The sequence below is a fragment of the Panthera uncia genome, chromosome A2 (genome assembly GCF_023721935.1).
Source record: "Panthera uncia isolate 11264 chromosome A2, Puncia_PCG_1.0, whole genome shotgun sequence".
Taxonomy (NCBI): Eukaryota; Metazoa; Chordata; class Mammalia; order Carnivora; family Felidae; genus Panthera; species Panthera uncia.
In genome coordinates this window covers 149,397,133-149,409,419 of record NC_064816.1, presented here as the reverse complement: position 1 = coordinate 149,409,419, position 12,287 = coordinate 149,397,133, and the positions used below count along the sequence as shown (strand labels likewise).

Genomic DNA, 12,287 nt, shown 5'->3' with positions numbered 1-12,287 from the left:
CAAGAAGCAGATGAGGTCGTGAGAGTAGTGAGATTGACAGGCAGGAAAATGGGAAATTTGTGTGAGACTTCATGCTCAGCCTCTTTCGTCTTTGCTCACTCCCTCCCCTGATCTACTCAGTTTTCTTCACCTTTCTTAACAACCGTTTCTTGCCTCCTCGCAAAACCATGCAGTGGCTTGGTACAGATCTAGTCCTGAGATTCTGCTGTGCCTACCCCTTCACTTAGAACAATAAAACACAGATGAAACAGGTTAATCTGCGTGGATGCATTTATTCTCTCTGGCATTTAACTAGGTTTCCTTCATGTTTCCTAAAGGTGGGTGGTTTTTTTCAGCAACAAATATATATTGAAATGAATTAAAATGTGATTAATTCTCTATGATCTTCCTCCTAACCCTCCCCCCCACCCCCCACCAACCTCTGTAAAGTAGCAGTTCGAAAGTTTCAGCATGGGAATCAGCCAGCAAGCTTGGATGAATGTGGAGTCCTGAACAGATTCTGATTCCACAAGTCAGTCATGTGCCTCAGGAATCTGTAACAGGCATCCCCTGGCTCCTCTCCTATGTCTGGTTGGTGAACTACACTTTGAGAAGCATTGCTTTATTGTACTGTCCAATCGATGTATGGTGTGAGCCACTTAGGTAATTTAAGTTTTTCTAGTAGCCACATTTATTTTTTTCTTAATGTTTATTTTTGAGAGAGAGAGAAAGAGAGAATGTGAGCAGGGGAGGGGTAGAGAGAGGGGTGGGCAGAGGATCTGAAGCGGGCTCTGCGCTGACAGCATAGAGCTCTACGCGGGGCTCAAACTCACGAACTGCAAGATCATGACCTGAGCTGAAGTCGGACACTTAACTGACTGAGCCACCCAGGCGCTCCTCTAGTAGCCATATTTAAAAAAAAAAAAAAAAAAAAAAAAAAAAAAGGTGAAACATTAATAATATACTTATTTAACCTAGTATATCTAAAATATCATTTCAAAATATAATCATATAAAATTGTTATAAGATACTTTATACTCTCTTAGTACTAAGTCTTCAAAATCTGGTGTGTATTTCATACGTAGAGATCATCTCAAATTCAGATTAGCCACATCTCCAGTACCCAGTACCCGGATAGTGGCTATCTGTTCTTTGTTGGTCTCGGCCTGTGATTAGTGCCAAGGTGAGCCACCACAGACCTTTCCTTGTTCAGAGCCACGTGGTAGCTGGACCAGCCCTGTGGTTCTTAGGATTACAAGATCATTATGATTGCCTCAGCAACAACCATCAGGGGACTTCGAAAAAAGGATGTTTATTTCTCACAGGTGTTGGAGGGTCCGGGGCATGCACAGGGGCCACACAGTGAGGTCACTTTTGTCTTGAAATGCATCTATGAACCCATTTAATTGCAATTCAGAAGTGAGTTTTTATCCAGCAGGTAATGTGGTATTTTAGAAAGGAAACTGTAGGCATCTCCCGCATTCTAGGAGGGTGGTCAAAGCAATCTAACTAGGATAAAGTGAGATCCAATTCTGTCTCCGTCACATGGCACTTGACCATTCGGCAAAACAGTGTTTGTTGATGGTCTTTATGTCAAAGGCTTTACCCCCCCAAGCTAAAGACCTGAGATGTGAATGTCAGCAGCATTCTGGTTTATCACTGCAGGGTTTTTTCCATCCTCCCTTGCCAGAGCTGCTGTAAACTGCCCTGGAATGTTCTAAACATCCTCTCCCTCTCTTGATATGCCTCCTTTCTTCTTTCCTTCACTACCCTCTTCTTTGAGTGAGAAGCAGAATTCAGTAGAAAGCCGTTGAAGGGTTGGGGAGACAGAAAATGGAAGGCTGCAAAAGAGCAGACCGTGTCCTCCTACCCCTGTGCCTTAAGCCCTAGGCGGAATCCAAAGAAACAGTGGTGTCCTCTTCCTCAGAGTCCACAGTTGTGGCCTCAGGTGTGAATCAAGGCAACGGTGCTCCCCATCCAGGGGGCGGGGTTAGGGCCAGAGGCAAGTCTGTGCTTTGGTCTGAGATGCTCTGGGCCGACAACAGGATATCCGGCCAACTTTGGTTTCTGACATCAGGCGTCCGGTGGGTGCAGCTGGCCTCGAGGGCATATTCAGCACATGCAGGTCTTCTCCTTCGGCCCCTGGGCCATAAGAACCGGCCTGGAACCCATGGCCAGGTTGTTCAGGGGGCTCTCACCAAGCAAGTGCAGGCTGTTGCGGGCAATCAGCTCCCTGGCCATCAGCACGAAGACCTCGTCTATGTTCTTAGACTCCTTAGCAGATGTTTCCAGAACAGCAAGGAGGCCGTGTTTCTCAGCCAGCGTGCAGGCATCTTCAAACAGGACATGCCGTTTTTCCCACATGTCACACTTGTTCCCTGGGGGTGAGAGAGATAAACAAATATTCCACTGAGGAACTGAATCTGTTTGTGTGTGTGTGGGCGCGCGCGCGTGTTTTAATGAACCTTAAGAGAAACATTTAGTTCGGCAATATGCACGCGTGCATACATTCATAGACAGCAATTGTGGGCAGATTTACTGAAAATGAAACCATCAATGTATGGAAAGAGCCACTGTCTTCATTCACTGTCAAGATCTTCAGGAGCTGTGAGAAAGGGGCTGGAGGGTTGTGTTTATTGGCAGGGACAGATGAAGGCTGTGTGCTCTAGGGAGGGACTGTCTTCCCTTCAAAGTCTAAACAAGGTAAAGACTGTGCCAGAGGGAGTCCTCAGCCTTCTCTCTTCTTCCTCCAAATCTTTTTTCCTTTTTTTTTTTTTTTTTAATTTTTTTTTAACGTTTATTTATTTTTGAGACAGAGAGAGACAGAGCATGAACGGGGGAGGGTCAGAGAGAGGGAGACACAGAATCCGAAACAGGCTCCAGGCTCTGAGCTGTCAGCACAGAGCCCGACGTGGGGCTCGAACTCATGGACCACAAGATCATGACCTGAGCTGAAGTCGGCCGCTTAACCGACTGAGCCACCCAGGCGCCCCTTCCTTTTTTTTTTTTAATATTTATTTATTTTTGAGACAAGGAGAGACAGCATGAACGGGGAGGGTCAGAGAGACAGGGAGACACAGAATCTGAAACAGGCTTCAGGCTCTGAGCTGTCAACACAGAGCCTGACGCGGGGCTCAAACTCACGGACCACGAGATCATGACCTGAGCCGAAGTCGGATGCTTAACTGACTGAGCCACCCAGGCGCCCTCTTTTTTTTTTTTTTTTTTATGTTTATTTATTTTTGAGAGAGAGAGAGAGTTGGGGGGGGCGGAAGGGGGAACAGAGGATCTGAAGCTCACTCTGCACTGACAGCAGCAATCCCAATGCAGGGCTCAAACTCACAAACCATAAGATCGTGAGCCGAGCCGAAGTCAGACACTTAACCCACTGAGTCACCCAGGTGCCCCAAATCTTGGTTCTCTTTCCACTCTCTTTTCCAGACCACAAAGTGTTGGGTGCTGTTGGATGGCCCTGGTTTAGCTGAGGAGATTGTGAATTAGGATTTGCTGGATCGAAGGTGTGGAATGAATAATGCGGGATTTAGCTATAACTTACATACAACAAGATGCAGACTTTAACTGTGCGGTTCATGAGTTTTGACAAACGTATATGCTCTGTAACCACCCTTCCTCTCAGGATGTAGAACATTCCCTATTACCCCAGAGAGTTCAGCGAGGGGTTTTGCAAGCATGGCCCGGGACTGCTCATAGAAGGAAGAGTGACCCATCTCTTTGGCTTCTCTACTTCAACCCCTATATTCATCCAGTCATTGGACTTTGATTTCTCTGAGGCAGGAATCACAAGGTAAAATTGTCTTCCTAAAGGATTTGTTCTACCAGACACAAGGATTTCTTACAAAGCTACCGTAATTAAGACAGGCTAGATTAATGTTTTTCAACCTGTTTTTTCCCATAAAGGAGCCTTTTTAGACCCTTTCTTCTCGTAATTACCCCTCCCCACCATGAAAGCCTTTACACCTTTAATTTTTTTTTTAATGTTTATTCATTTTTGAGAGAGAGAGAGAGAGAGAGAGAGAGAGACTGAGAGCACAAGTGGGGAAGGGCAGAGAGAGAGGGAGACACAGAATCTGAAGCAGGCACCAGGCTCTGAGCTGTCAGCACAGAGCCGGACGCGGGACTGGAAGTCACGAACCATGAGATCATGACCTGGGTCAAAGTCAGGCACTTAAGCTACCCGGGAGCCCCTAAAACTTTTAATTTTGAAACAATTATAGGCTCACAGATTGGTTTGTTTTTAATTTTTTTAATGTTTATTTATTTTTGAGAGAGAGCCAGGATGTGAGCAAGGGAGGGTCAGAGAGAGAGGGAGACACAGTATCTGAAGCAGGCTCCAGGCTCTGAGCTGTCAGTACAGAGAGTGATGGGGGGGCCTGAACTCATGAACTGCTAGATCATGACCTGAGCCAAAGTCTGAGGCTTAAGTGACTGAGCCACTCAGGTGCCCCTGGTTTGTTTGTTTGTTTCTTTCTTTTTTAATGTTTACTTATTTTGAGAGAGAGAATGCAGGGGAGGGGCAGAGAGAGAGGGAGACAGAGAATCCCAAGCAGGCTCCATGCTGTGAGCCCGGGGCCCAAGTTGGGGCTCAATCTCACAAACGGTGAGATCGCGATGTAAGTGTAGAGCTTCAGAGTCTGACGTTAACTGACTCAGCCACCCAGGTGCACTTAGACTTGCAGGCTGTTGAAGGAGGTCCTTCAGGGAGGTCCAGCGTACCTTTCACCCAGTTTCCCCATGGGTAACCTCTTGCGTAACTGTAGCACAACCTCAAAATCAGGAAGTTAACGTTGGTGCAACCCACAGAGCTTACTCAGATTTCACCAGTTATATGGTACCCTCCTTTGTGCACGTGCATGTATAATTAATTACAGGCAATTTCACCACATATATCCACCACCGCAGCCAAGATAACAGAGTGGTTCCATCACACAAAGTGCTCCTTCATGCCACCACTTTATAACCTCCCATCACAGCTAACCCCCAACCCCTGGTAACCACTGATCTGTTTCCCATCTCCACAATTTTGTTATTTCAGGACTATTATATAGACGACATCATACAGGATATCACCTTTATTTTTAAAACAAAATTTTTTTTTGATGTTTTTATTTATTTTTGAGACAGAGAGAGACAGAGCATGAGCAGGGGAGGGGCAGAGAGAGAGGGAGACACAGAATCTGAAACAGGCTCCAGGCTCTGAGTTGTTGGCACAGAGCCTGATGCGGGGCTTGAACTCACGAGCTGTGAGATCATGACCTGAGCTGAAGTCGGACGCCCAACCGACTGAGCCACCCAGGTGCCCCAGGATATCACCTTTAGAGATTGCCTTTTTTTCACTCAGCATAATTCCCTTGAGTTCCATCCAAGGATGTATTGGTAATTTATCCCTTTTACTGCAGAGTGACAGTTCACGGTATAAATGGACCAGAGTTTAACCATCCACCCATTTAAAGAAATGGAGCAGATTCTAGTTTTTGGTTAATTATGAATAGAGCTGTTACGAACATTTGTATATAGATCCCATGAAAATTTAGTACCACAGATACATGGTATATCTAGCCCTTTGGAGGGCCACAAGCCACTGTAATGTCTAAGGCACTTTGCCCCACAAGAGCATGCATGAAATAGATCAATAGAGTGGAATAAAAAGCTCAAAAACAAGGGTGCACTGATATATGCACCCTTTACAGAAAGATGGTATCAGAGCAGTGGGAAAGGCTGCCTTTTTTAGTAAATAGCACTGGGGCAATTGGATCTGTACATGAAAAATTACAAATTTGTGGTCCATACCAACAAATAGATCAACATCAGTTCTGATGTTGGTTAGATCTAATGATGTTACATTAGATCTAAATGTAAAAGCCACAATAAGTTGAAAGAGAAAGAGAAGAAGGAAGAAAGGAAGGAAGGCAGACAGACAACTTATTTCAAAAGACAGAATATCTTGATGACTTTGATTACGGGATTTCCTAAATAGGATAAAAGGAAACAATCATTAAGGAAAAGATTGATGGGTTGAAATATATTGAAATTAAGAATGTCTAGGGGCACCTGGGTGGCCTAGTCAGTTAAGGGTCTGACTCTTGATCTCAGCTCACCTCTTTTTTTTTTTTTTTTTAACATTTACTCATTTTTGAGAGAGAGAGAGACAGACATAGAACATGATTGGAGGAGGGGCAGAGAGAGAGGGAGATAGAGAATCCGAAGCAGGCTTCAGGTTCTGAGCTTTCGGCACAGCAGGGCTTGAACCCATGAACCATAAGATCATGACCCGAGCCGAAGTTGGACACTTAACCAACTGAGCCACCCAAGCACCTGCTAGTGAGGTTTAAGGTCAGGGCACAGCTCTGCTTCTAGAAGAAAGATACGAGAGTCCCTTGGTGGCTCTCACCAAGGGTGTTGTAGGAGTGGCCATTCCTAAGCTGGGAGTCTGGTCTGCCCCTTGTATCCCTGTTAATTCTGATGGAGGTTTGTTGCTAGGATTTGTTAGGATCTTAGCAGCTGTAAGGAGTTATTCCTGGGTGCAGTCAGTCACGTGCATCTGAGTGGCTTCCTTGGGGATCTGGAGCCATCTGCTATTATGAACCTCAGACTATAGAGTATTTTCTGTGTGGTCTACACACGTTCGCATCAAATCGGTATGAAGGGTATGGCTTCTCTAGAAGCCGGGGCCCCATCCCAGGTCTCCAGAATGAGACACTCTAGGGTGGGGGCCTTGGAATCTGTATTATTAGCAAATTCACATCCCATCCCGCCAACCTCATTCACCCCATTCTCGGGTGAATCTGATGGGAATTTCCAGGCCAAACACTCTGAGGTCCTTCCACCGCCGGCAGTCTTATGATTTCATGTGCCATTCCCATCAGAAACACCCAAAAAGCTGAGCATCAGGAGAGGGGGCCAGGAACGAAAGGCTAAATGCTTTGAAAACAGCATACCAATCAGCATAATGACCAAGTTCGCCGCGCCATATTTTTCTATCTCGTGGATCCAGTGAGGAACAGACTCAAAGGTGGAGCGTCGGGTGAGGTCGTAGGCGATGATGGCCGCGTGGGCGCTGCGGTAGTAGCTTTGCGTGATGGTCCGGAAGCGCTCCTGGCCTGCTGTGTCCCACACTTGCATCTGGAGAAGGGCAGAGAAGGGGGTCCACATCAGGAGTTCTCATGCTTTATGGGAACTTGTTCACCTAAGCTGTCTGAACAAGGGAGTTTTCTGGGTCTCACTTCGAGATATTCAAATTCGGTAGGTCTGGGGCCTAGGAATCAGTGTTTCCGTTCACTCCCAGAGCATTTTGGATGCGCTTTCGGGTTTGGCAGTCACCATCTACGGGACGCTCAGTCGGAGAGGTGGATCCAATATTTTGGGTTTCGTGTCCTTGACCTTTTTACGTCCGTTCTCCCTTCCTCTAGATTTTGGAGTTTATCTTTTGAAACTGCTCGGTGATATCATTCAAGGTGATGGCACTGGCTGAACTGGTCTGATTTTATTTATTTTTTAAAAAGTTTATTTTAAGAGAGAGTGAGCAGGGGAGAGGCAGAGAGAGAAGAAGAGAGAGAATCCCAAGGAGGCTCTGTGCTCTCAAACTCATGAACCTGAGCCGAAATCAAGAGCTGGACACTTAACTGAGCCATCCAGGCACACCAGACTGTTCTGATTTTAAAGGACCACTCAGCTGTTGACATTTAAGACTATCCTTATAATAATACCTTTGCAATTATCATCCCAAGCAGGGGCACCCATTGGGTACACCCTCCCAGTGTCTGGGTGTACCTGTTTGTTCACTCACACTATTTAGAAAATATATTATTTAATTAATTTTTTTTTTCATTAAGTAAGCTCTACACCCAATGTGGGGCTTGAACTCATGACCCTGAGATCAAGCGTCACATGCTTTACTGACTGAGCCAGCCAGGCACCCCTATAAAATGTTTTTTTTTTTGTTTTTTTTTTTTTAACGTTTATTTATCCTTGAGACAGAGAGAGACAGAGCATGAACAGGGGAGGGGCAGAGAGAGAGGGAGACACAGAATCTGAAACAGGCTCCAGGCTCTGAGCAGTCAGCACAGAGCCTGACGCGGGGCTCGAACTCACGGACCACGAGATCGTGACCTGAGCCGAAGTCGGACGCTTAACCGACCGAGCCACCCAGGCGCCCCCAAAATGTTTTTTTTTAAAGAAAGTTTGCAAACATACCCCAAACTAGAGAGAATAAAACAAAGAACCTTCATATAGCCATCATCCACACTCAGTAATTATCAAGATCTCACCATTCTTGCTCCATCTAGCTCCTTCTGTTGATTTCTTTGTGGTATTCTTTTAATGTGAATCCCAGACTTCATGTCATTTCATTTGTGTCAAAAGTGGACATTTTCGGGGTGCCTGGGTGGTTCAGTTGGTTAAGCGTCTGACTCTTGATTTCAGCTCAGGTCATGATGTCACGTTTCATGAGTTCGGGCCCTGCGTAGGGCTCTGTGCTAACAGCATGGAACCTGCTTGGGATTCTCTGTCTCCCTCTCCCTCTACCCCCCCCCCCCCCCCCCCCCCTCATTTTCTCTCCCTTTCTTTCTCTCTCTCTCTCTCTCTGTCACACACTCACACTCTCTCTCTCTCTCACACACACACACACACACACACACACAAATAATTAAACATTTTAAAAAGTGGACACTTTCTTATGCGAGCACAATGCCACAATCGCTGCAGGTCAACTTTTCAATAACCCTTTGGTATTATCTGATACCTGACCACATTACAATTTTCCCGATTGTCTCCAAAATGTCTTTTTACTGTTTTTGTTTAATCAAGATCCCAAACAAGATCATGCTTTACATTGTCACCAACACTCTCTGATCTTTTCTAATCAAATGGGCAAAAGGTAGTATCTCACTGTTATTCTAATTTTCACTTTTTAAATTATGAGTAAGGAATTTCCAAGCTAGTTATTATTATTTATTTTTAATTTTTAATTTTTTTTAATTAATTAATTTATTTTTTTAACGTTTATTTTTGAGACACAGCATGAACGGGGGAGGGGCAGAGAGAGAGGGAGACACAGAATCAGAAGCAAGCTCCAGGCTCTGAGCCATCAGCCCAGAGCCCGACGCAGGGCTCGAACTCGCGGACTGCGAGATCGTGACCTGAGCCGAAGTCGGACGCTTAACCGACTGAGCCACCCAGGCGCCCCCAAGCTAGTTATTATTGAATTTATGAAATGGCATTTGTGTCCAGTCTGTGGATTGCCTACTTTTTATATTTAGTTGTCGGTCTTTTTCTTAGATATTTATTGGGACTCTGTTTTCACATGCAGGACATTAGCCCTTTGTCAGTCCCGTATTTGCAAATATTTCTTTCCAGTTTGTTATGCATCTCTTGTTTACGGTATTTTTGTGGATGTAGAAATTTGGACTTTATTTTTACTATTTAAAAAAAAATGTTTTAGGGGCGCCTGGGTGGCTCAGTCGGTTAAGCGGCCGACTTCAGCCCAGGTCGTGATCTCGCAGTCCGTGAGTTCGAGCCCCGCGTCGGGTTCTGTGCTGACAGCTCAGAGCCTGGAGCCTGTTTCAGATTCTGTGTCTCCCTCTCTCTGACCCACCCCCGTTCATGCTTTGTCTCTCTCTGTCTCAAAAATAAATAAACGTTAAAAAAAAAATTTAAAAAAAAAGAGTCTGTTATGTTTTATTTTATTTTATTTTATTTATTTTTTTTTTTTAAATTTTTTTTTCAACGTTTTTTATTTATTTTTGGGACAGAGAGAGACAGAGCATGAATGGGGGAGGGGCAGAGAGAGAGGGAGACACAGAATCGGAAACAGGCTCCAGGCTCCGAGCCATCAGCCCAGAGCCTGACGCGGGGCTCAAACTCACGGACCGCGAGATCGTGACCTGGCTGAAGTCGGACGCTTAACCGACTGCGCCACCCAGGCGCCCCTGTTATGTTTTATTTTAGAGAGAGAGTGTGGGGAGGGGCAAAAGGAGAGAGAGAGAGAATCTTAAACTGACTCCACACTCAGCAATTTGACCTTTATATCATTACATAGAGATGTATAAATTTGTCCTTTGGATATTTCTGATTAAGCAGTCTTTTCCTTCATGAGTTCTGGGTTCTTGTCTTAAAGGGTTGATTTCCAGGGCGCTTGGGTGGCTCAGTCGTTTGAGGGTCAGAGTCTTGGGTTCGGCTCACGTCATGATCCCAGGGTCATGGGATCGAGCCCTGCATTGGGCTCTATGCTCAGTGTGGAGCCTGCTTATGATTATCTCTCTTTCCCTCTGCCCCTCTCCTCTGCTCATACGTGCTCTCTCTCTCTAAGGAAAAAAAAGGTTGATTTCCCCATTCCACAATAATAAATATTCCGATGTGGTTTTTTTCTGGTACTCTTATGATTTCATGTTTTATATTTAAGTCTTTCATTCCTCAGGCATGTGTTTCAGTGTTAGGAACTCTAGCTAAAAGAGGTGGCGGCAACCCCATGCCCTTCTGACCTTCACTTTCTTGCCATCGATCTCAAGGGAGCGCACAGTGAAATCCACCCCAATCGTGTTCTGCTGCGTCTCCGTGTAGACCCCAGATTTGAAATGCTGCACCACACACGTCTTCCCCACATTGGAATCCCCAATGAGGATAATCTTGAACAAATAGTCAAAATTCTCATCTGCTGCCCTGGACGAGCTGGAGAATTGCATGGCTGTTGCCACCTAGAACGGACCTAGGAAGAAAAGTAGGAATTCAGTCTCTCTTTAGTGAGCTAGGCACTGTTCTGTCAGGAGCCGGGGACTGGGGATGCAGGACGGGACAAGAGAAAGGGAGGTTCTTGCTTTCGTGGCACTAGCATTCTTGTGGGAGAAGGACATTAATTGCTGGTCAGGTACAAGGGAGCTATCCCCACAAGCCCACACCTGCCCTCAGTGGGTTGACATTACTTTAGAATGTAGAGATTTAACTGCCATCGTCTGTTGGGCCCAGCACATAAGCGACACTCTCAGCTGACAGGATTGACTGAAACCTTAGTCACTGAGGCGAAGTGCCTCACACTCCATCAAGTGCCCAGAGCAGGAGGATGGCAGAGGAGATGCCTACGGGAGTGCTCTACCTGCCACTCATCAGCTGGAGGACATGCCTAGATGTCATCCTATCTCTACTTTGCATGGGGAGCAAAACTCCCAGCTATGGAAGACTCAACGTCCAGGCAACCAGCAACAAGGGCAGACAAGATCTGACAGGAAGTCAGTTTGGGGAAGAGTGACATGGCCTTTTCTTCTGGTTTCCTTGACCAGGAAATTAAGACTTTGAGACTATTTCAAAATGAGAAGTATGCAGGGCACCTGGCTGGCGCAGTTGGTAGAGCCTGCAACTCTTGATCTCAGGGTCGTGAGTTCAAGCCCTGTGTTGGAGTAAGAGATTATTTAATAAATAAACTTAAAAAAAAAAAAAACAACAACCCAAATGAAAACTATGGTTTTCAAGTGTTTAGAGCATATTTTACCATAGACTGGAAAAAATAAAGTTTCTAATGACAGTGGCTCCCTAAGTAATTGATTATGGCAGAACTATCTGGAGGAGATAATTAAAAATATATATTCCTGGAGCCCATCCCAGATCTGCTAAATATAGTTAAACACCTGCACACATGTGTGCGCACGCGCGTGTGCGCACACACACACACACACACACACACACACACAGGCAAACACTCCCCAGGTGATTCTGATGACCGTCTGGTTTGGGAAGTGCTGATCAACACAATCCCTCCCCTGAAACTTGATTCCCACTTCAGCATTTCTGCTTCAGTATCCACCTCTGCTTTAATATCTTTGATCCCCAGGAACGCACTGCTTCCTGAAAAAGCCCATTTGGCATGCCCAGCTCTAACTTACATGGGGTTGAATTCTATCTCTCTGGAGTTTCCATCTGTTGACCCTCGTGCCGTGCCCGGACTTGGCAGATTCCTATTCCACATGACAGCCCGTCAGATATTTGAAGCAGCAAGCACATCCCCTCAAGGCAAATATCCCTGGGCCTTTCAACTGTGCTTCACTTGGTGCTGTGTTGGGTCTCCTCCTCCTCCAATGTGTCGTAAAAATACACGAAACCTGATATCATTTGGCGATTAGATTTGACTGGCTTCAGGCTGTTCCTGCCTTATAGCACCCTTCTCCATTTCTTCCCGTTTTAGTTTCGGGTTTTCTCGAAAGTCCGAAAAGGACGGGGCGCCTGGGTGGCGCAGTCGGTTGAGCGTCCGACTTCAGCCAGGTCACGATCTCGCGGTCCGTGAGTTCGAGCCCCGCGTCAGGCTC

At 45.8% G+C, this 12,287-nt stretch overlaps 1 protein-coding gene across 4 annotated transcripts in view; it reads right to left on the bottom strand.

Annotated features, from left to right (window-relative positions):
• Positions 1–200: 200 nt before the first annotated feature.
• The window catches only part of RAB19 (RAB19, member RAS oncogene family), a 12,915-nt gene continuing 828 nt past the window's right edge, over positions 201–12,287 (bottom strand). For 2 of the 4 annotated variants that reach the window (XM_049643052.1, XM_049643053.1), the window contains exons 2-4: positions 10,476–10,699; positions 6,936–7,119; positions 201–2,357 (exon numbers count right to left, since the gene is read on the bottom strand). In XM_049643052.1, coding sequence (XP_049499009.1) covers positions 2,092–2,357; positions 6,936–7,119; positions 10,476–10,676 — 651 coding nt within the window. In that variant the 5' untranslated portion in view covers positions 10,677–10,699 and the 3' untranslated portion in view covers positions 201–2,091. Of the gene's footprint in view, positions 2,358–6,935; positions 7,120–10,475; positions 10,700–11,315; positions 11,383–11,867; positions 12,192–12,287 lie in introns of those variants that run through there. The other 2 variants (XM_049643054.1, XM_049643055.1) reach the window with 2 other exon arrangements.